A 25,369-nucleotide genomic window follows, 5' to 3' on the forward strand; every position below is an offset into this window, starting at 1 on the left:
AGAAGTGTTGGTGATGTACTTGGTTTGTGCCTACTGTTCCCAGGTGTCACCATGCCCACCGAAACCTTATTCTGAGTGAAGCAGTCAATACAAATGCACAAATGAATAAGGCAAAATAATTCAGTAATATAGTTTATTTTAAAATTATTACTGTATAAAATACATCAGTCATAACATAAAACATAGAAGTAATAAGTAGTGCAAAATTAGCATATGCAAGCTTCATTTCAATTTGATTGACTTTTATTACAATGGACACATGTAAAATGCTATTACAAATATCTCTGTTTTTTGTCATAGGTTCATCACGGCATTAAAGGAATGGTCTACGATGAGAACAACAACCCCATGAGTAATGCAGAGATCTCAGTGGCGGGCATAAACCATGCTGTAACCACTGGTTAGTGAGATTCAAAATAATTCATAATATTCATAATACTTTAGCAGTAATGATTTACCCAGGCATTGTGTAAAACTGAGTGTATGTGTGTACATCTGCTAGGTGCGGATGGAGACTACTTCCGTCTGCTTTTGCCAGGAACCTATACTGTTACTGCCTCTGCAGAAGGCTACCAGACTTTCACCAGTACAGTCACGGTCGGTCCTGCAGAAGCCATACAGGTGAGAGGAATCAATTACAATCCATCCAAGTGTTACAGAATCAGATTCTATTACAAAATAATGTGACTATATAAATGAATGTCTCTTTTACAGTTACACTTCTATTTGAAACCAGCACCAGTAGAAACAAACTTAAATATGAAGAACCTTCAAGACAAGGAACGATTGTTTACTACCAAGGTTTCTTCTGTCAACCTCGGCCCAAGATAAACAAGGACTCTTCTCTATGAGAAAGGGATGCATTCTACATCTATCACTAACCACAACACTGAATATATTTCCAGTGTACTTAGTGTGTTTTTACAGGGAGACATAAATCAATATTTAAAAATGATATATGGTAAGCGATGACATTCATACAAGTCTCAGTTCCAAAAAAGTTATTTCTATAGTGATTTTTACAATAAACATTGGCTTAATGCAGCTTTACAGAAATCCAGGTCTAAAATCCCTTACTTAACAATCCCTTAACAATACTAGAGGAAGAGTGCCAAGACAAAAACACTATAGTCATATAGAAAAAAGAGGATTTCCTGAGAGGAACCACAATTTACATGTACCCATGGTAGTTTGAAAAGTACCTTTGGGCAGCATAGGGGATATTTAGAGTAAGTAAATCAAACAAATACTAAATAGATTTAAAAAAAAGAAAAAAGATGATGTATGAAAACATAAATCTTTTGTTGTATTAGAGGTTAAAAGTTAGCGCAGGATATAAAATGCAAGTATATATGAAAAGACAATGTTTAAAGTTTCTATTTTATGGTATTTTTTGGTAAATGCTTATTTTAATAAAAAAAAGATCAAGACGGGCGATTTAAGAGTAGAAATGCTGTGAAATGAAGTAAGGCAGTCATGTTGGTGTATTTCTCAATGAGCAGTTACACCACCTACAATGCATAATATCATTAAAATAATCTAAATGTTCATAAATAATAAATTATGGTATTTCTTGCCAAAAGGTATTTCTGCCTCAAAGGTTTTAAAATAGGCTGCAGGAATAAAAATTCATACTGTTAAAAATATAGTGGCGTCCTGTCCGAGGTGTGTTACTGCACTGTGCCTAAAATTAAGGTTGAGGTAGAAAAGACATATAAAATTTAAACAGTAGGTAACTTTTACAGTGCCACAGATATAGTACATGAGCACTTACAATGTAACAGACTAATTAATTAATCATGAATCAAATACTGACCCAAAATAATATACTTAATATGATCTTAGACATTAGTGTGATTTTACTGCTATAAACAATCTATACATTTTACCTTTTACCTTTTTGGAAATGTACAGATAATAAAACGAAGTGTTTCTGAACCCTTACCTGAAATAACTGGCTTTTTGTACTCATTACTGATAAATAAGATATGATTATCATTTAAGTAATAACAAAACAACATATTTTTTTATAAACTAATTGTCCTTTTATATCTTTACTGGAGGAATCATATCTTTGGCAGGAATCTAAGTCTACTTTAAAATTTCTTACATTAACAAGCTGGTCAAGCTGACCTGGCCATTCCAAAAAACACGCTTTTATGTGTGGCTTCTTTTTTATCTTTTAGCACTGCTTGTTGTGCTCTTGGTGTAAACTGAGAGTAGCAGGAGTAACTAAATTTTGTCTATTTGTAGGTTTGTTTTATAGTGAATTAATGAATACAAGTCTGTATGCAAGTACTTTTGTAGACTTTGCCAGCATCATGTGTGTTTCATAAGAAATAACATCTACACAACCCACACCTCAAACTGCATATTAATTAACTTTTGGAAAAAAGTCTTTATATAATTGATTTATTACACCTGTTAACAATGGCTGTGGCTGAAACACATAAACTCAAAAATGAGAAGGGGTGTCCCAATAATTTTGTCCATATAGTGTAGCTGTTCTTATACACCAGAGGTCAGTATTGTCGACGTGCACATAAAAGTTTTGGAAAAGGACCTTTTGGCTCAGCATTTAATGTAAACCATTTAAAATATCTTTAAATATTACTGTATGAAGTAGAAGTATTGTCTAAGCATTTAGACAACAGTAGGAAAGAGTAAAAGATAAAAATATTATTAAAATTTTAAATTCTTTAGCTCTTTATATAATTATTTATTTTAAACTGTACAGTGCTGTGCAGGGTTTTCTATTACTTCTCCTATAATTGACAAACAGTTTGAACAAGTACTGTGTGACGAACAGGAAAAAGGAAAAACACACTGTAGAAAAGTTTAGGACATGTTTCTGGCAACCGGAGTTTAAGGACAGGCCATGCCTTGTTAATAATAACCCACCCCTCTTTTCTATGGAACTAACAAATAAGTCTGAACCAAATAAATGTAAAGCTAGAGATAAATAATGTCTGAATACAGTTTAAATATACTTTTAATGTACTGTATAACAAACAATTTAAAAATTAAAACTTTTTATTTTGAATTGTTATTTCTGGTCTAAAATATGAATCTAATTTTAAAGCAATATGGTTTGTCACACTTATTTCTAATTATTTGTAATTTCTGGGAGATGGCACGGTTGTTCAGTGGGTAGCACTGTCACCTCACAGCAAAAAGGTCCTGGGTTTGATCCCCAGGTTTCCTCCCACAGCCAAAGACATGCAAGTGAGGTGAATTGGAGATACAAAATTGTCCATGACTGTGGCTGACACTGAAGACTTGAACTGTTCTGTCATGAATGTAACCAAAGTGTGTAAAATATGACAGTAAAATCCTAATAAATAAATCAATAAATACATTTGTAATTACTGATTTTTGGTTTAAAACTATAAGCAGCTATGTGCAATATTTTTGTTTAAAAAAGGATGTGTGATCATGGAAACCACAAACTCTGTAATATCAGTATTATTTACTTTTCTTTGTTCATTTACATTTTATCCACTAGAGAATATTTTATATAAGAGCTGTTTTACATCTTCAATATAATCTTGAAAAAAAATCAGATGATTATTTATTGTTTGGGTTGACACTAATAAATGCATTTAAATACATAGTAGCATCATGTTCATTGCACATTCATTTGATTTATGTTTATCTTACAAATTATTTCTAAATGATTAAAAAATCTTTGATAGCAAATTTTTTGTATCAAGATTGTTTCTGTGTCAAGTGCTTTCTAACATGATTAAAGCAAAGGCTTGGCCAGTCAGTAAGTTATATGCTAAGATTTCCTTTATAAAATCATATTAATTTTATATTTTTGCTATTATTAAATAAATCAGAACCCGATATAGTGTTGCAAATTAATATATAAATACTGGCATCCCACTTGATCAGTGTCGGCGAGTTGTTTGGCACTCTTAGCAACCTCTCAGCTGGCTAAATGGTCAGCCTGCTGTTGCCTTCAAAAAGTTGTTATAATAGTTAAATAAGTTGTTATAATAGCATTTTCAAACTGTACCTGGTTTAATTATAAAGATATTGCTATTGGTTGGGAAGATGCAATGCAACACAATTTTCATGATTAGTAAAGGTTACAAGGAGTTGTAGAGGTTTCAAAGAGTTTAAGGTTTCTGTCAGGACTATTGGTTCGATTGTGAACTCAGAAGTCACTCTCCTTAGAAGGCTTCTCAGAAGACTTTGAAGTGTGTATGGAAATTTGGGCCCTTTCAGTCAAACAAACATTTGTATGGCTGGGCACTAATGTTGGTCAAAAAAGCCTCAATTGATGTCCCAGTTCATTCCAAGGTGTTCAGTGGGGCTGAAGTCAGGACAGAAAACATTTTTAAAGTGGTTTTAATATCAAGATATTGCTATTGGTTGGAAAGATGCAATGCAACACAATATTCATGGTTGTTAAAAGTTACAGAGTTTTTTAAAGTTTAGGGTTTCTGTCAGGACTATTGGTTTGATGGTGAACCAATAGTGGAGAGTTTATGGATCCACAATTTGTCTCCAGATAGTTGTTTCACATAAGATTTACATTAATTACAGTCTACATGTTTATTACACTCCATGCAATACTCGGCCACAAAAGACAACACGCATTAAGACAAATTAGAACAATGGTCAAATGACACAAACATTGGCAATAATTGAGCTGCTCATGTTTGAAGAAAGAAGCATTGTGTGTATGATCCTGATAGCACTATGCCTATAGTAAAAAATGTAGGTAGATTTAGACCTAGCATTGTGATAGGACCCTATCTATGCAACAGTACTGAAGCCTTTTCCTGTGACATATTAGAGGAGAATTTAATCAGCCCAGTTTAAACAAGACAAAAACCTCAAACATAAAGCCAAAAAAAGATTTTACAGTTACGAGTCCATCAGAAGGACCTTGTAAAATAAAAAGAAAACAGTTTTCCAAGAGAAATGGGTCAAAATTAAAACACTGTGAAACACTAATTGTTTCTTACAGATGTTTCATATTTGTATTTGCCATCAACAACTTTTCAACAAAGTACAAATGTTATTAATTTGAGGAGTTTGAATACATTTTTTAAAACCATATATTTCTTTATGCATATAAATACATATTTGTTGTATTATATACATACCTACTTTATATTTAACAGTTGAAAAAGATTATAATGGTAAATTTAATGTGCACTGAAAATCTATTTGAAAACCCAGAAGTGGCTGAAAGCTTGTTTCCCCCCACTGTAAGTCCCAGTGTCATTAACATTGTTTACTCACGACTTTCCAGAACTGACCCAGTAAGTTTAGAGAATTCCAGTGTGTAACAAACAATGTTTTAATGCAATCCAAATGAATTGTGAATACAGACAATGACTAACAACATTTGGTGAATGAAAACAAAGAGCTCAACACTCGCGTGACTGTAGGAGTGGACAAAACGCAGGCTTTTCATTCACTGTGAGTGGAACAGGTCTGGCATTTTCTCTCACAAGAGGTGGGCAGCAGTATAGTGTCAGATGAATGACCGACACTGAAATGAATGCTCGTATGTGACGTGCTACAATGGAAATTACAACCACCTCCTCTAATCTGAAAACTAGTGAATCATCTTTTACACATTGTGCTGTCTTATAAAAAATGTTTTAACCAGTCATTTTAACAGCAAGTAAGCAGATTTTTTGATGAATAAAAAATAAAAGAGTTCTAGGCTCTTTGTGGTGTGATCTTTGTGTAGTCAGGAGATATAGGTATGCACATACACTGAAATATCTTGTTAATGTAACAATATATTGTACATGTGTTTATACATGTAGTAGCTGGTGCAATAATAGATGTGTTTGTCTGACTTCAATCTCTGGTCTCTTTGTTTACTGCATCCTGTCATGGCACAGTTTTTTCTATTTTACACAAACGTTTCCTTCAATTGTTTTCTGCTCCTGAGAGGATGGTAGTTAATGCTGGCACGGCATTATTTTGCTTATGTTTAGGTATGCGCATGCTCAGAATTACTGTACACTCTTTAAATATACATCCTGCAGAAACATACAAAATATTGACCAATTATATGAAGTTGTTTGTTATTTTTTAGGAACGTAATTTCATAACAAAACTGAACTCAACAATGGTGAAATCCTTCCATAAGTATTTATTATGGGTGGCACGCTGGCTCAGTAGGTAGCACTGTCGCCTCACAGCAAGAGGGTTCTGGGTTCGATTCCCCTTTCTGTGTGGAGTTTGCATGTTCTCCCCGTGTCTGTGTGGGTTTTCTCTAGGGACAGTGGTAGTTTAATGGGCAGGCCTTTGAGCTATCAACTAAAAGGTTGAGAGTTCGAATCCCAGCTCTGCCTTGCAGCCACTGTTGGGCCCTTGAGCAAGGCCCTTAACCCGCTCTGCTCCAGGGGCACCGTACAATGGCTGACCCTGCGCTCTGATCCCAGCTTTCAAACAAGCTGAGATATGTGAAGAAAGAATTTCGACAAATAAAGGCATTCTATATTCTATAATATATAAGAAAATGTGTTTCAAGAGGGTGTTGTTCATGTCTGATAATAAATATCATTAATGCAATAAAGATGAAGTATGTGGTGATTTTGCACATACTATATGTAGCTCTGTGGTTTGTAGAAATATTGCATGTACATGTATAAGATAGTACTTGTACAAACAAAACCTGGGCAAACAGATATTTCACTAAGATTTAGATTCAGATTAAACACTGTACACTCCGTGCACCTTTCAGGAAACTCCAGAGCTGGCTAGCTTTGTTACCTTTAAAAAATAAGTTGTTATTTTGGGACTGGATACTTCAACATATTAATGCTGTTTTATAAATTGCTAAAAGTTGTTGTAAAATTGATACTCGGATACTAAAATCACACCCCTGATTAAGATAACTAGTTGCTATTGCCAAAGGATGTGGATTATGTTCAATCCAAATAAATTACTACTATTTTCAGTTTTAACTAAATAACACTAAACAGCAACACTTGCTGGAAAATATGTAACAGCATTTCATCACATGAAGAACCCTTTCTCACTTATGCATTCTGCACAGGCACCTCTATCTGCTAATCAGGGTCCTTACACAGTGTTTGAGGACCCCACCCACATAGTCCGGTCATCCCGCCCTAGCAGAAACGTGTCTGCTGCAGGCACTGCCAATTATGCCCACTAGATGGCACCCAGCCGACTGGTGGCACGCCGAGTTTCGAACGGAGGAGTTCAGAATCTCGGCACTGGTGTGCTAGCGGAATATCCCGCTGCGCCACCTGGGCGCCCTATTTCCTTTTTTTACACAGAACACAAGCATTCTTGTTGGTTTAACTGTTGGCATTACCAATAATTTTAATATTTTTCCTATTTTAATAGTTGTGCCTTTATTTACCTATTACTATTATTATTGTTGTTTTATTAACATCTCTGGTGTGTTCATGTCCATTTCATCCTGGTCAGGGTCACGGTGGATTTAATGCCATCCTTGTAACAAGGTAGGAAGGTGTGAATACACCCAATGGGAGGGCAGCACGCACTTACTCACTTAATCACTAATGGGTAGTTTCAGGTAGCCAATGTACAATCTGTATGCTTTTGAGATGTAAGAAAAAAACACAGTATTTTGTAGAGCATAGAGCATGCAGGCATGGGGAAAGCATAATGAGCAAAGAAACAAACCTAGAATTCACATCCATCACTACACACCAGTCACTGTCATCTTTGTTATGTTATTGTATATTGGTTGCACTTTTTATGTTATTATTTTGATAATCAGTTAACATTAGTGTTATTTTTCCCAGATTATCCCATTCTTTAGTGCTAATACCTCAGTGATGACAACTAATTCCATCCTCTCTACATCATGTAAACATAAAACTATGTAAACTATGCAGTTTATATACGGCAGTATTGCCATGAATTTCACAAGGTGTTGATAACATTTCTTTAAGGATTTGGTCCATGTTGACCTTTTGCTAAATGTAACTTCTGCAATAGTATCAACTGCACATGAATGCTGTGATTCATCTACTCTTCTACCACATCACAAAGATCACAGGGGTCAGGGTCATTGTTGTTGCACATTTCTGTGTTACTGTTTTTGCATTTTTTTTGTCAAGTCAGTTAAGATTTGGTAATAATCTACATTAGTCCAATTACATTAGTTTAGTGGTCATTGTTAGGTGGTTGATTTCACTCTTTAATGATAATACCTCAGTGATGACAACTAATCCCATTCTCCTCTACATCATGTAAACATAAAATGATGTAAACTATGCAGTTAATAGTATTGCCATGAATTCCACAAGGCGTTGAAGACATTTCTTTAAGGTTTTGGTCCATGCTGACCTTTTGCAAAATTTATCAACTGCACATGAATGCTGTGATTCATCTATTGCTATTACATGCTATTGTTTTGGCAATATTTTGTGCGTTAAGATAATAATCGGTAATAATCTACATTAGTCTAATTTTAACAGTATGTTTAGTGGTAATTGTTAGGTGGCTAATTCCACTCTTTAATGATAATACCTTGCTGATGACAACCAATCTCATTCTTCTGTACATTACAGGGTTCACGGCCATTGTTGTTGCACATGTCTATGCTATTGTTTTGGCAACATTTTGTCAGTTAAGAATTGGTGATTATCTACATTAGTCCTATTTTAACAGTTTATTTAGTGGTAGTTGTTGGTTGATTCCACTTTTTAATGATAATACCTCAGTGATGACAACCAATCTCATTCTTCTCTACCTCACAGGGTTGACGGTCATTGTTGTAGCACATTTATCTGTTATTGTTTTTGCAATATTTTGTCAGTTAAGATAATAATCTACATTAGTCTTATTTTAACAGTATGTTTAGTGGTAATTGCTAGGTGATTGATTCCACTCTTTAATGATACCTCAGTGATGACAACCAATCTCATTCTTCTGTACATCATGTATAACATAAAACTATGTAAACTATGATATAATTTACTTCAGATTAGAGTATTATAGCGGTTGTATTTTAAAATTTATCCAAACGTACTTGGTCTGTTTTCTTATACAGTAAAGTACAAGACTTACTGACAGGCATATCTCAGGGAACCTATTGATAGCCTGTGAATCCGCTGGGGCGCTGTTTTTTTCTCACCCATATTGCGGCAAACCCCTCCTCCTGTGTTGGATCACTGACTGAACGCTGGTAAATCCAGTGGTTGTTGATGATGAAATCCTAGACGATCCGAGAGGAAAAATGATACAACCTGACACCCTGCTGAACAGCGTAGCTCAGGAGGTGGGATTAGACGGAGAACGGGTGGGGAACGGGTGATGGTGACGTGATCACAGACGGAGTGGGGGGGGACCAGCCTGGTGGTGTTGGATCCTCTACCAGGATGACAGCTGATCCCAGCGCAACGCAGATGCCAAGTAGACTGGGATCACCTACAGCTTGTGTACAGCCTGCGCTGGTATATTTAATGGAGTGGCAGTGTAGATCTGTGCTGGGAGAAGTCAGCATGGTAAAAGTGGAGTAAAATGAATGGCGGGACGGCGGACATACTTTTAACTGGGGAATAAACATCAAGACTATTTACAAGACTTCCACTGAGGAATCTGGCCATCTTAGAGGTCCTGATCACACAGGTTAGTGAAAACCAACTAGTCTATTCCAGATTAAACTGGGTACTGAGTGATATATGTTAGAGTTACTAACTATAACTAGGTCTGTGAAGCACAGAGGATTCCGTTAGTCTTGTATCACCAGATGAGTTTATACAGTTAGAATGTTTTCACACCTAGTTTGGGTTTGGAAGTGTGCAGTTGTGGAACTGGAACCAGAGGGGCGTAGTGACAACTATACTGGAGAGCCAAAACAAACCAGAACACTTAGAGAAAAGACTTTACTAAATAGATTTTTACTTATATAACAAGTAACATATTCAGAATACCTTACACACATACACTAATACCTAGCAAGACCCCTTATTGCTTTCAGAACAGCCTTATTTTTATATGGCATGGATTCCACAAGGTGTTAAAACCTTCCTTTAAAATTTTGGTCCATGTTGATATGTTTGCAAAAATTCATTTCTGCAGAATTATCAGATGTACATTCATGCTGTGATTTGTCAGCAGTTCTACCACATCCCAAATATACTTGATAAGATTTTGAGCTGGTGACTGGGGAGGCCACTGTCCTGCCCCTCGTGACTTGGCACATTATTGTGTTGGAGATACCATTACTTGTTGGTATAAAGGGATGCACATGGTTAGCAACAGTCCTGAGCTAGGCTGTAATATTTAAATGATTGTTAAAGGGTGTACAATGGGTGACAAAAACATTCTACTGTTTACGCCAAATGATGACCCTTAAATCTGCATGCCACACCAAAACTGAGATACATTGAACAACTAGAAGTTGGTGAGCCTGTGCCCACTGTAGCCTTGGATTCAAACTTTATATGCTGCCATTAGGCCAAATGCTACAGGCTAACAACATTGATCACCATAGTTATGCAGATGACACACAGATATATCTGGCTCTCTCACCAGATGATTACAGCCCAATAGATTCACTGTGTCAGTGTCTGGAGGACATCAATAACTGGATGAGCCAGAATTTTTTACAGTTAAATAAGGACAAAACAGAGATTGTTGTGTTTGGCAGCAAACAAAAGAGGTCTAATGTCAGTGAACACCTCAGTTCCCGGGCTCTAAAAACCAAAGACCAAGTCCGAAATCTTGGCGTTCTAATAGACTCAGATCTCACATTCACCAGCCATATTAAAACCATCACCAAAACAGCCTTCTACCATCTTATAAATATAGCCAAAATCAAGGGTCTAGTGTGCCAACAAGACCTAGAGAAGCTGATCCATGCTTTTATCTCCAGTAGGGTGGACTATTGTAATGGTCTCTTAACTGGACTTCCCAAAAAGACCATTAAACAGTTACAGCGCATTTAGCTGTTGGGCTGCATATAACTGGAACAGACTGCCAGGAGATATTAAATGTTCCTCAAATGTAAAAATGTTTAAATCCAGGTTAAAAACCTTTCTTTTTTCTTGTGCCTATGATTGAGTTCAAATTTTTTTTGCTATTACCCTTATTTTACTATATTTCTTTTAGAATGTTTTAATTTCATATTCTCTAAATTTTAGGGTATATTTTACTATATTTTCTTTTAGTTTTCATGTTTTTAATTGCTTATCTCTCTTGTTTTAATTTCATATTCCCTAAATTGTAGGGTATATTTTACTATATTTTCTTTTAGTTTTTCATGTTCTTAATTTTTATCTCTCTTGTTTGAATTTCATGTCTTAATTGTAACTAAATGTTTGCAAGAAGTCTTTCTGAGGTTCTAGATCTCACGAATGTTTTAATGCTTTTAATTAATGTTTTTCCTTATGTAAAGCACTTTGAATTGCCAATGTGTATGAAAGGTGCTATACAAATAAACTTGCCTTGCCTTGCCTTGCCTTGCCTCTCTCATCACCAAGCGTTTTTGCCATTTTATGATTGTTAACAGCCACATGGAAAAAATGCTTAGTCAGTTCTAAATTAAAGCGTCAGAACTTTGTTCAGTTGGAGCCAGCCTACAAGATTCATACCTGCAAATTTTCTCAAAGGTTTTTATGAAGTTGGCACAATATCTATGTTGATACCAACATAAATGTGACATATTTGCAACAACCTGGATCGAAACACAGTCACAATTTAAGTACAATGGAGTGCTAGTCATTTTTTATATTTGTTATATAAATGTTTAAATACTTGAACTGTATTTTTCTAAAAAAAACACCAATTCAAATTTTATGACTGAAGTTTGACTGAAGACCACTATATTTAATGGCTGCCCAACTTGCTCACTTCTATAAATTGGCCATGCTTTCTGATTGCATTGGGGATTACCGGAAGAATATATTTGTCTTTTTGGTAGTAGACAGATCTCCTAATCTTTTTACTTAATATGAACAATAAAAGTGTGTAGTTGTGGAGCTGGAATCAGACGGGCGTAGTGACAACTATATAGAAGAGCCAAAACAAACCAGCAGCCTTAAAGCAGAATACTGAGAAAATTGTTTATTTATTTAATATGAACAATTATTCTTTTCCAAAATGTCATTTTTAGTTCATTGCGTCTTAGTTGTGCAAGGCAAAAGAAATGTGTTGGAGCATGTCTCCTGTAAACAGCCTACAGCCATCTTTCTTTTTTAAAAATGTAACAGAACAATTGCTAATAGTGTGTCTTTTCATGTCTCTAAATCTTTGTCCTTGGGCACATTTTTATAGTCTAAACACAAACAAGAGATGATGAGCTGCTCTTGTAACTAGCAGTGGATTCCTTGCTTTCAGTAATAGCTACACAGTGTGCATTTCAATCAGTACTGAGTTCTGTTTATCACTGGATTGAAATTAGATGCATCTTCATTCAACTGAATTTGACCATTTTAAAAGGTTATTTAATAGTTCTTGTTTTCATCGTCTGTGCAAGCATTACAGGGAGTTAAAAAAATGTGTGAGATGTGGTCGGTGGTCACCTGTCACATGGCAGTTGGTTACAGTTGCTTTACCACCTGATGTCTTTACCGAGAGTACCATGGCTTTACTGTGTGGAGGGAATACAATCACAACCAGGGTCATGCAGTGTTTTTAATGTGTTTATTTATTGATAGAGCATTCACTAAGTCTATCACTATGGCTACCACACAATATTGCTAAATTTTACATTTTCAAATCCTCTCCCACTGTTAACATTAAAAATTAAATACACATTAAAAATTAACATTAAAAGTGCAGGGCTTTCCAGCATTTGTTTTTAGCTGCTCTCAAACACAAAGCATAAAGAAGCATATATAAATACTCTGGCATTCAGGTGTACGCTGGCCCACTACTGTTGGGATACAGGGTTTGAATCCCTAGTGGTGCTGCTGGCCAGTTGTACTTTATCCTCTGCAGGATTACCTCAACTGCACTAAACAAGATATATGGTGGGGTCAGTGTTTTTTTAATCGGAACATTTGTTGTAGTAGTGAAAGCTGGAAAAGTGCTTTACAAAATTCATCAATTGTCATTGAAATCTGGTTGCTTTGGTTCCCCAAGGCTCTCTAAATCAGGGTCGGTTCTGTTAGCTTTTTTCTCTTGCACTCACTACAGCCTAGCTTAATCAGATTTCCATCATAATTGCTGATTATACCTTTAATAAAGTCTTTAATTACTGGAATGCTGGAGCGTTCAGAGATTTTTTTTAGAAATTAGATCCATATCTATTGCAGGTGCATACAGTTCAGTATACAACAGTGTAATTTCTAGACAAATATTAGCAGTTGAATAAAACATACTGTCATTCAACATGGCACTCTCATACAATGCCATCCAACCAACCAGTCAGTTCATAGTTCATTATTGTGATACAAGCACAAAGACTGCAACATTTATAAGAGTGGCATAAAAAATCTGTCCTGAGCGCTCAGGTGGCACAGGGGTAAAAACACGCTAGCACACCAGAGCTGACATCTCGAACTCATCGGTTCGAATCTAGGAGGCTGAGCGCCTACACAAACACCATGTGGCTTGTTGTTCAAGGGCAGGGTGCCCGAGGGGATTCCTCATAACTGATGCAATGATGACCTCTGCTGGCTGATTGATGGCGCCTGTACAGAGACGAGGGATAATGTGATCAGGGTGTGTCTCTCCATACACAAAGCTGATCTACATATGAACTCGCCTCATGCAGGTAAAAATATGCAGCCGGCTACTGCACACGTGTTGGAGAGGGCCCTCAGTCAGAGTGGAGATCAACATCAGTAGAGAGGAAGTGGAATGCAAATGGGTAGTTGGTTCTGACTAGATTGGGAGAAAATTGGGGTGAAAATGCAAAAAAAAAGTCTGTCCTTGGTTTCAACACCCACTGCTGAGTTCTAAGCTTAGAGCAGTGACTGAAGGTTGGTAGCCAAGAGCTTTACTTGAATTAACACTAGTTAACTGGTTATTAATTGGTTATTGTTTGTTGCTGATGAAAGTGGATGCAAGACTGTCAAAACATCAATAGGGAGATATTTTTTACCATGGCACAGAGTTTAGCCTCCTTATAATTTGTAGTTATTGTTACATTGCAGAAATGAAGTAGTGGACAGTGTTGTAGTACAGTGGTGTGGTACGGTTGCTTCATATGCTTGCCACAGCTGAATCAAAGACAGCCCGATCTTGTGATACACGAGTCTTCTGTATTTACACTGGAAGGTTGTCCACGTTGTTATGAACTGCATCAAAATTGCTCTGACTCATTTAAAATCTATTTCGGTCTCCATAGTAACTTGTCCGTCTGTGTAGCGTTCTTCACTTCTGAGTGTTGGCCTTGGGAAATTACTCCACCCCAACGCTTTTGCTTATACACTGTGGATTTCCCTAAAAACACTGCCAAGAACCAGACTGCTTTTGCCTTTTACATGATGTAGGCTCATAGATTATTTTTAGGATGACCTGTAAAATAAGAAAGTATATAGGTTTAAAGGTTGACTTACAGAAAGAATGAAACTGGTGCTTCCTTAAAAGCAGCTGTGTTTTTAATAAGAGTAAAAGAATGCATAACAGATAAACGAGAAGTGAAAAATATGGTCGAGTATATGTATAGCATACTCAGAAGTATATCGTATCTTTTGACGTAGACTTGAGTAGACATCCACCACTTTGTACATACTAAAATACCACACTAACTTATCTTTTTTATTAAATAGTCTAAAATTTGTAGGCATTTACCTAAATTATCACTAAACTGCTCATTTACTAGGCATTATTTGTAATTTGTTTTAAATTCAAGATTCAAGAGTTTTATTGTCATGTGCACAGAAAAACCAGCAGTTACACTGTACGAACAAAGTAAGAATTTCATTGTACAGTGTAACTGCTGGTTTTTCTGTGCACATGACAATAAAACTCTTGAATCTTGAATCTTGAATTTAAAACAAATTACAAATAATGCCTAGTTCACACTACACGATCTTTGCCCTGATTTTTGCTCGCCGACTGGTCGGCGCTAGATTTGCCGGCTCGGCGATCAAAACTCGGCTCTCAGTCGCTCTGTGTGAACTACTCAACAACTCTATCTGAGCAACCGAAGAGAGATTTCTAGCATGTCAGATATCTGGATCTGAGTTGCCCAACTGGCACATCAGCGCACAAACTTTGATTGGTTGCTTCTTGTTTTTGGACGTGGTATCATTTAACCCCTCGTCACTTCTCGCGTTTGATTTCTTGACAAAACGTAGCTTGGGAGACCAGAGAAGCTCGTCTGTGATTCCTGTTGGTGATAGATTGTGTAGTGTGAAACCCCTTATTGCCGATTAGTCGTGTAGTGTGAAATACACACTGACTTGAAAGACTCCCGATTACAAGAGATCCAGTTGTGTAGTGTGAACTGTACAGCGACCTGACGACTTCGTCGTGTAGTGTGAACTTGGCATACTACGTATAATGTGAAAACTATTACTGATTAATTTTTGCTAATTCTTGCAATGAAATTAAATCTAAAGATGACACGGTAAACACAAAATGCAGCTTTCAAATAATTGTTTCATTTACTAAGGATAAAGATTTATTTCATATGAATATCAGCCATGTTAAAAAAAGTGATTGCCCCCTAAACCTAATTACTGATTGTGCCATTCTTGGCAGCAACACTTGCAATTGAATGTTTGTGATAACAACCACACTGCTGTGGAGTAATTTTTGAGTATTTAAGCATGAACTGCCCCAGCGTCTCAATGGTATTCAAGTCAGGACTTTGACTCGGGCACTTCAAAACCTTTCAGCTTTAGGTTATGAACTGATGGGCAGATATTTTCCTTCAGGATTTTCTGACAGAGAGCGAAAATATAAGTTTTATCAATTATAACAAGTTCCCAGCCCTACAGAAACAGTTTAAGAAGGGTCCTTTCCTGTTTCAGTAAGACTGTGCCCCTGTGCGACAAGAAGGGTCTATAAAGACATGAATAAAAGTTTTGTTTAAAGAAACTCCAGTGTCCTGCACAGAGTGAATGAACTGGAGCATTGATTGAGACTATCCTGACCAACATCAGTGGCCAGCCATACAAATGACTGAATGGGGACAGATTCCCATGACATACCTTAAAGTCTTGTAAAAAGCCTTCTCAAAGTGACTGTTGTTATAGCTAAACAGGTCACTTATAGGTCACTGTGTTTTAATACCATTTGTTTTTGAATATGCATGACCAATATGGTCTTATGGTCAGGTGTCCAAATACTTTTGGCCACATTGTGTATAACTGTAACAATTGTGAAAAAATGGAAGGGGCATATACTTTTTTCACAGTACTGTTTGTGTATGTTTGATTAGAGTAAAGCATAAAAATGTACAATGAAAAACAACAGTATACAGTGGGGGAAATAAGTATTTGATCCCCTGCTGAAGTTTACCCCCTTACAAAGACTTGAACAGTCTATAATTTTTATGGAAGGTTTATTTTAACAGAGAGAGACAGAATATCAACAAAAAATCCAGAAAAAAAATTAAATAAAAGTTATAAATTAATTTGTATTTAATTAAGGGAAATAAGTATTTGATCCCCTACCAACCAGCAAGAATTCTGACCCCCACAGACCGGTTATGTGCCCATGAGGCACACAAATTAGTCCTGTCCCTGTAGAAAAGACTCCTGTCACAGAATCAGTTTCTTCCGTTCAAATCTCTCAACCACCATGGGCAAGACCAAAGAGCTATCAAAGGACGTCAGGGACAAGATTGTAGACCTGCACAAGGCTGGAATGGGCTACAAGACCATCAGCAAGAAGCTTGGTGAGAAAGAGACCACTGTTGGTGCGATCATTCGAAGGGAGGGGATCATGCTCTGTTTCAGAATGTCACAGTACATGTTGGAATTCATGTTTCCCTCAATGAACCGCAGCTCCCCAGTGCCAGCAACACTCATGCAGCCCAAGACCATGATGCTACCACCACCATGCTTGACTGTAGGCAAGATACAGTTGTCTTGGTACTTCTCACCAGGGCGCCGCCACACATGCTGGACACCATCTGAGCCAAACAAGTTTATCTTGGTCTCGTCAGACCACAGGGCATTCCAGTAATCCATGTTCTTGGACTGCTTGTCTTCAGCAAACTGTTTGCGGGCTTTCTTGTGCGTCAGCTTCCTTCTGGGATGACGACCATGCAGATCGAGTTGATGCAGTGTGCGGTGTATGGTCTGAGCACTGACAGGCTGACCTCCCACGTCTTCAACCTCTGCAGCAATGCTGGCAGCACTCATGTGTCTATTTTTTAAAGCCAACCTCTGGATATGACGCCGAACACGTGGACTCAACTTCTTTGGTCGACCCTGGCGAAGCCTGTTCCGAGTGGAACCTGTCCTGGAAAACCGCTGTATGACCTTGGCCACCATGCTGTAGCTCAGTTTCAGGGTGTTAGCAATCTTCTTATAGCACAGGCCATCTTTGTGGAGAGCAACAATTCTATTTCTCACATCCTCAGAGAGTTCTTTGCCATGAGGTGCCATGTTGAATATCCAGTGGCCAGTATGAGAGAATTGTACCCAAAACACCAAATTTAACAGCCCTGCTCCCCATTTACACCTGGGACCTTGACACATGACACCAGGGAGGGACAACGACACATTTGGGCACAATTTGGACATGTTCACTGTGGGGTGTACTCACTTATGTTGCCAGCTATTTAGACATTAATGGCTGTGTGTTGAGTTATTTTCAGAAGACAGTAAATCTACACTGCTATACAAGTTGTACACTGACTACTCCAAGTTATATCCAAGTTTCATGTCTATAGTTTTGTCCCATGAAAGGATATAATGAAATATTTGCAGAAATGTGAGGGGTGTACTCACTTTTGTGATACACTGTATGTGTAGACTGTTGGCTAATATCTAAAGAGCCGTCTAGCTGGTTAAAAATAAATCTGATACCACGTTACATTATGTAATAAGATTTTCACCCCAATCTGGTCCAATAATTACCATTATATTACCAGTAATACTATTGTAACTGTGTAACTTTGTGCATTAAGTACCTGAAAGACCATTTATTAGTGTTATGAAGCCAAATTTGTCCAATTTCTCTCTTGTTTGAATCTGATATTGAAACATTTATTTGGCGTATAGTATGCTGTTGTCTCTCAGCATAAGATCAATGTCTCAAAGTCTCAAAGATCCTGGTCTTGTATGGCTGGAAATGTCTGATTAATGGCCTTAGAAGGATGGCATCCAAGTGTAAAGACCTATATATAAGCCGTTTGCTGATTGCATTTTGCTAAGCTCACATTGATCATGAGTAGAGTGTCCAGAAACCTTGTGATCCTTTAATAACGTGAATTTCAGGACTATTTTGGCCATATGTAAGGATTGAATTATTTAAAAAAGCAATGTCATGGGTTGGTTATTCATCAACATTCAAGTAAGAGTCCAAACCCTTGTTGCTGCTATCAAATATCAGCTTGTTGTTTGTTTCTGTTCAAACTCTACTCATCAGCCTTAGTGTTCATCCATCCACCATAACAGTTGTGCAGAAAAGTAAAAGAGAAGCTTGTCCTTTCATCTGGAATGATCCACCATTCCACCTGTTAGGACCTGTGTTTTAAAATGAATGCTTTTACATGGCGGCAGCGTTTTTAGGCATGACACTGTGTGAACAAACAATGCCTGTACAGTACCCATGAAAAATCGACAGTAATGAAAAACAATATGGAAACATCCAGCACTAAATCCAAGCTAGGTGCAAACTGTAGTGAAAGAGGTGCAACAAGCGGGTCCTGTATTGTGGCATGCCATCAGTCTCGTTCAATAAATAAAAGCAGGCAGTCAGCGGATCGTGTTTCAGGCCTGTGCTTTCGTTCTCCTGTCTGTTTAACACAGAGGCAGCAATGCTGGATACAGGGAAAAGAAGCATGAAATAGATTCGAGAAGGATGACATGAAAACAACAATATATGCTTAGATATTGTCAATCTATCCATCTAGTTGGTTAAAAATAAATATGATACCAGTTATGTAGTTAAATATTTTCTCCCCAATCTGGTCCAAAAATTATTATTATATTACCAGTAATACTATTGTAACTGTGTAAAATGGTGGATCATTCTCAGCACTGCAGTGACACTGACATGGTGGTGGTGTGTTAGTGTGTGTTGTGCTGGTATGAGTGGATCAGACACAGCAATGCTAATGGAGTTTTTAAACACCTCACTGTTACTGCTGGACTGAGAATAGTCCACTAACCAAAAATATCCATCCAAATATCCAGCGCCCTGTGGGCAGCATCCTGTGACCACTGATGAAGGTCTAGAGGATGACCAACTCAAACAGCAGCAATAGATGAGCAGTCATCTCTGACTTTACATCTACAAGTGGGACCAACTAGGTAGGAGTGTCTAATAGAGTGGACAGTGAGTGGACACGGTCCACCACCACCATGTCAGTGTCACTGCAGTGCTGAGAATGATCCACCACCCAAATAATACCTGCTCTGTGGTGGTCCTGTGGGGGTCCTGACCATTGACGAACAGCATGAAAGGGGGCTAACAAAGCATGCAGAGAAACAGATGGACTACAGTCAGTAATTGTAGAACTACAAAGTGCTTCTATATGGTAAAAGAAGCTGATAAAATGGACAGTAAGTGTAGACACAAGGAGGTGGTTTTAATGTTATGGCTAATCAGTGTATATGTGCTGCTGTCTTCAGATGGTTCACTCCAGGTCACTGACATTCAAACAGCATTAATGTGCAACTATGCATTCTTTCATTAACTGCTTTATCCTGGTGGGTCTGGTTCCACTGGGCAACAATGGGTGCAAGGCAGAAATACCCTGTAGAGACCATCAATCCATCGCAGGGCTTGGGCCTCCTTTTAATTTAATTTACATAAATTTACTTGGAATTACTACCTGTATTGAATTTGTAGAATGTATCATATTGAGACAACCATATCATATTGGCCAATTCCTGAACATCTGAGACAATGTTTTGCTTGTTTATAAATACAGTCCAAAACTTACATTTACCATTTGAACAGAGACTTACAAGATTTAGCAAGGGGTGTCCAAACTCACCAAAAAGCATGACATGTAATGAATGTTTGGACACCCCTTGTTTAGTAGAAGATGGGTTAGAGAAACGTTTGCGGTAAACTGCAAATTTTTTGGCCAGCATTTACTAATGACTTTTGAAAAGATGTCATCCAGATGTTCTGATAATGAGATCAATTTTGGCTTCACGAGACTACAAATGAAGTACTATCAGTACCCCTGCATGCACTGATATTACATCACACCAGTTCTCGATGACTGAAGCGTTACTGAGCACACAGCTGTTTCTTTGTCTTTGTGTGTGTGTGTTTGTGTACTGATAATAGACACATTGGAGAAGAGAATGTGAGACTGCTGTTTATAAAGCTGTCTGTCATTTCACTGCCACTTTCACCCCAGCAACAAGTACCAGATACAAAACCACCACAGTTTCTCTCCCTGCTAAAGATGCCATTTATTCATTTTTATTATACCTTTATTTAAGCCCTTGAGTATGCATACTCAGTACTGATCTGAGTATTGACTCTGAGTACTCGAGTATGTTCTTTTCTTAGGGGTTGCAAGATGTGCAAAACAACACAGACATGCAAGCAATTTGTCATATTTAAAGGTACATAGCATATAATTTTGTGATTGCAAGTTTATATATTATAATAATAGTATATTTTATATTTAGACTTATTTTCCCGCAAGCATATACAGGCACATGGTATAATATTTTATGTCCCTTGTCTCTCAGTGGGACAATATGGCCCACACTGACCACATGTCACTAGTTCAATGTTTCAATGAACAGGAGAGGATAACGTATTTATAACTTAATAATTTATAGGCTCCTGATTATCTGAGATTTTTTTTTTAACAAGCCTGTTTAGAACTCCCATAAACATGAACATGTGGTATAAAAACAGGGCAGTATAATGCACCAGTATGTGCACATTTTTATTATTTATGCAGGAGCCCAAATTTCACTTGATCTGAAGCTAGACATAGTACATGCCCAAAATCAATTCCTTTTAAGTGTGCACCGATTAGCCACCCAGTTTTTTCCTATATATTTTTTGAACATTCAGTTGATCTGATCAGTTGTTGATCAATGACTAGTTGGCCTGTGTCTAGAATAGCTGTATGCAGCTTCTTGAGTAAATTTTTCTGGTCTGTTTAGACTATGGCATTATATACTGGATGTAGTTGATGCTTCTAGAGGTGCCAGTTTCTTTCTGATTGGAGCTCTCATCACTGCTTGTTTAATGAGATTAAGGGTTATTTTTTACTATTACATATTGACACTGAGCTTTATAAAATCAATATCTGTAATTACTCAATTACCCAAATAATTACCCAGTTATTTTTTGATTAATAAAGAATGCCAAAATCCATAATCACATGATAAAATTGTGCATCCCTAATTCATTATGTCACTATATTCCTTAACCAACTTTTAAATTCAAATTCATAAATAAAATAAAAGTGCTGGCTTTGATTTCTCATAGTTCTAGGGTTTGGTTCATTCTATGCCAGCTGCTTTCTGCTTAAACATGCCTGAGAGTGTGTTCCATGCTTTAAAAACTCAGGGTGTACTCCAGGTAAATTCCAAAATATGCGGAGGACTAGCAGACGATATGACTGTGTCGTGTTCAGACATGATGCTGTACGATAGTAAAGAACCGAAAGTGAACTAAAGTTGCTGATGAACTGTACAACATTAGGTTTTTGTATGAATGCAACTGCATCTGTTATGTGACCTAGGATCTCAGTTAGAAACATGTCCACTTTTTATTTCCACACATTCTGTATTTTTTATAGTAATTAAAACTTTTGACAGCTTTTTATATACTGGAAGATATCATACTCAAAATTCTGTTATGGATGGCATAGTTTTCTAACTATCTTTATTGGCAGTGTTTTCTAACCATCCTGTTTGAATGTGTATATGGACTCTTGAACATATGTGCTTCTTAAACGTATCATTAATACTGAGTGGGTGGCATGGTGGCATAGTGGGCATCGCTGTCACATCAAACACCCTAGCTGGGTGGCCAGGGTCCTCTCTGTGTGGAGTTTGCATGTTCTTTCTATTCAAAGAGATGCGGTCAGGTCAACTGGTGATACTAAAATTGCCCTGAGCATGTGTGAGAATGTGTGTGATTGCTCTCTGATGAACTGGCAACCTGTCCGGGGTGTTTCCTGCATTTCGACCAATGAATCGGACCCACTGTGACTTTTTCCAGGAGGATAAAACAGACAGTAAATAAATGAATGAATGAATGAATACAGAATTGTTCCACCTTACTGTTAAAACACTACAAAAAACTCAAATTTCTGGCAAAGCGAGCCTCTACATTTTGGTATACAATTGAGGAAATTTATTTCACTTCAACCACAAGAGAATTGTGGACAGGTGTGGCACTGAAGTTATTTTTCCAATTCATTTTAAAGGTGGTTGGCTGTGTACAGATTTTACTCTTTACAACAAGATCATTTGTTACTGAAGGCCTAGAAACTTGAAAGCAGCACTGGTCATGAAGGTAGACATACTGGGTGTCATTTAAAAGCAAAAAACATGGGCAGCCAGAATTGCTGGCTCATAAATGGTGGTGCCTGACCTTACAAATGCTATTTTTACTCAATGGGCACATGGGCTACCGTCCAATATCTTGTTGTAAGCCTTCACAGAAGACTGTTAGAGGTGCAAAGGGGCGAGGAAAGCTTTATATTGATGCCCCTGCTTTTGTAATGTGTTGCCCAACATGCTCATCATGCTTAGGGATCCACATACTTTTGACCAAACATGTAGTAGTCTAGACCAGAAAATAGCTGTCAGTAGATTGGGAGCCATTATCAGGTGAACTGATAAACTGGTCAGATATGGTGAATAAATAAAGTCCTCAAGCGCTGTGTTGATGTCTGTAAGGTGCATGACGACAGTGAATACAGTTCCAAGTGAGACACTGGCCACGTTTCCTATTTTGTTGAAATACTTTACACTAAAACAGGAACTTTAACAGGAACTGGTTACTAAAGTGACTCACTTCGAATGAAAAAGTTCATTTTAGTGCATTCTCCTCTTAAAGAAAACTAAACAAATTAGGACTTAAAGCAAGACGTAGAATACAGAGCTGATGTAGATCTAGAAATATAAGTGTAATATGACCACTGTAGGTTTAAAGGAACAGAGAAATACTTGTTAAATACTAGTTGTCGCAGGAAATCTTTATTCATGAATACCACAAACATCATTGAGGATCATTTAGGTTTCCTTTTTATTGGAAACAAAATAAACTTGAATATAAAATGGAATAGGAACAGTTTAGTCAGCACTGAATGTTGTGTGGTTGTGAAATATTTCTTGTTTCAGCTAATGTCCTTTAAGGAGGAACCTCTCACAGTAAGAGTACATGTATTAGTACCTGATCAGGTGGTGTGGTTGATAAGAATTAGATTTGGTTCATCACCCACAGCCTGTTGTGGCACATTTTCACAGTAAGAGACCAAACGTTATTAAATGGTGCACTTAAATGTGGTTATTTGAAACATTTAGGAAGAAGAAGAGTTGAAAAGGGGTTTGCTTTACTGAAAAGTTACACAGGGTTGAATTATAACTATAATTGGTTACAAATAAACTACAGCAGCAAATTATGTATAACCTTTGTATGCAGGGATGGACTGGCCATCGGGAGGGTCAGGAGTTTTCCCGGTGGGCCGCTCTGTATGTGGGCCGCTGAGAGAGAAATTCTGTTTTAAATATTCCTTAATAATCCTGAAGTGTGCATTGGCCCGCCACAGTATCCTCACTGCATGTCCATTGGTCAATCACAGAAATGTCCCTCCCCCAGGATAAAAATATTTATTATAAAAAGATAAGTTCGGTCGTAAAATCTGATTGGCTGAGCTGCGTTCGAATTCGTTGTAAAATCCCAGATATACGCACACCTATGACCACCTCACATTATTCCATATTAATATGCCACTGTCAGTGCAGAAACTTTCTGATGCAGGGTTGGAGGCGAGGGGAATTATGGCTGTAACTGGCCACCCAAGTGAATCTTCACTGCAGTCGTACTGGCACCCTAACTTCAGAGAGCTGCAAGCAGATGCAGAAAAGTGCAGGAAACTGGACAACCTGTTTGGCAGTGAGGAACTACAGCATAGCCAAAGAGCAGAAAAGGTATACAGTAGTTAGAGTCCAGCGCCTCTGCTTCATTAGTAATGCCGTTTAAGAAGAAACTGTGGGCCCATCTCAAATGTCGCTTATGCCCTACTTAGGGTACTTTCTAAAAGTACAAAACATTTCTTTTAAGTCACTGAATGATTAATAAGTAGTTATCTAAGCTACTGTTGGATACCGGGGACTTTAAACCAGCCGTTTTAAGGACTATTTTTGTGAAAGTTGTATTATGTCATGTCCAACATAGTGCACTACATAGGGCAGTGATATGTGTGGAGCGATGTGCTTGTAGTGGGCTGGCCAAGAAAAAAGTCCAGGGCTGAATTTTGTTCCCAGTCCAGCCCTGTTTGTATGTATAATAACATCACATGCTGGCACAATTAATTTTGGGGCAAAAGATTTAGTCAAGTGCTCTTGGGGCATCTATAAGTAACACATGGAATGTAACACAATTCTGACACCATCACAAGGAATGTAAATGTCAACAATGTTAAAATCCAGCATGGCTCTGTGTTTTTCTTTCTCCACATATTTTATGATTTCTTATACTTGTTTTTAATATATTGTGGTAGGGCTGGGCGGTATGACCAAAGATTTGTATCACAGTATTCTTTAAGATAAATGTTTGTATGACTGGGACTTTTTATATGTCTGTGGCTTGTTCTATTGTCATAGATACATACAATATTAAAAGTTTTAATTTCACCATGTAGATAATGAAGGTTTTGAGTGCTATAAGATTTGCTTGTCTCTACAAAATGACACAATCTATGATGGAATCAGAACACATGAAACAGGTGCAATATATAAGATTTTTATTATTAATATACTATTTAAGTATTTTACAATTACCAATAGCTCTCCCTTTAACAAATAAACCGACGTTTGTAGTCTCCCAGTCACCACTGATGAAGTGCACAGTTATATCGTTATACTGAGGTATGACTCCTCTGATTGTACAACTTGATCACAGGTCTGTTATAGAAAAGTGAATGACTTAATATATCTACACTTCCAGCTTGCTTCTGTGTTGTTGGTATAACGTTGGTATTGCTATTAAACTGAAGTATTTTTGCCCCGGTAGTAACGTTGCTTAACCGTTTGCATTTTTGCAACTACTGTGCCCCGACAAACTGTACAGTATATAGTGTTAGAACAAAAAAAACCTTCAA

At 37.3% G+C, this 25,369-nt stretch overlaps 2 protein-coding genes across 3 annotated transcripts in view; both read left to right on the forward strand.

Moving 5' to 3' along the window:
- cpn1 (carboxypeptidase N, polypeptide 1) overlaps window positions 1-3,354 on the forward strand; it is a 23,850-nt gene extending 20,496 nt beyond the window's left edge. For both annotated transcript variants that reach the window (XM_063003039.1, XM_063003038.1), the window contains 3 exons: window positions 301-400; window positions 503-621; window positions 715-3,354. In XM_063003039.1, the coding sequence (XP_062859109.1) occupies window positions 301-400; window positions 503-621; window positions 715-831 (336 nt within the window). In that variant the 3' untranslated portion in view covers window positions 832-3,354. The remainder of the gene's footprint in view (window positions 1-300; window positions 401-502; window positions 622-714) is intronic.
- Window positions 3,355-9,326: 5,972 nt separating this feature from the next.
- dnmbp (dynamin binding protein) overlaps window positions 9,327-25,369 on the forward strand; it is a 63,854-nt gene continuing 47,811 nt past the window's right edge. The window contains exon 1 of the mRNA XM_063003042.1: window positions 9,327-9,606. The gene's annotated coding sequence lies outside the window, so the exon portion shown is untranslated. The remainder of the gene's footprint in view (window positions 9,607-25,369) is intronic.

Source organism: Trichomycterus rosablanca, chromosome 10 (genome assembly GCF_030014385.1).
Source record: "Trichomycterus rosablanca isolate fTriRos1 chromosome 10, fTriRos1.hap1, whole genome shotgun sequence".
Classification (NCBI taxonomy): Eukaryota; Metazoa; Chordata; class Actinopteri; order Siluriformes; family Trichomycteridae; genus Trichomycterus; species Trichomycterus rosablanca.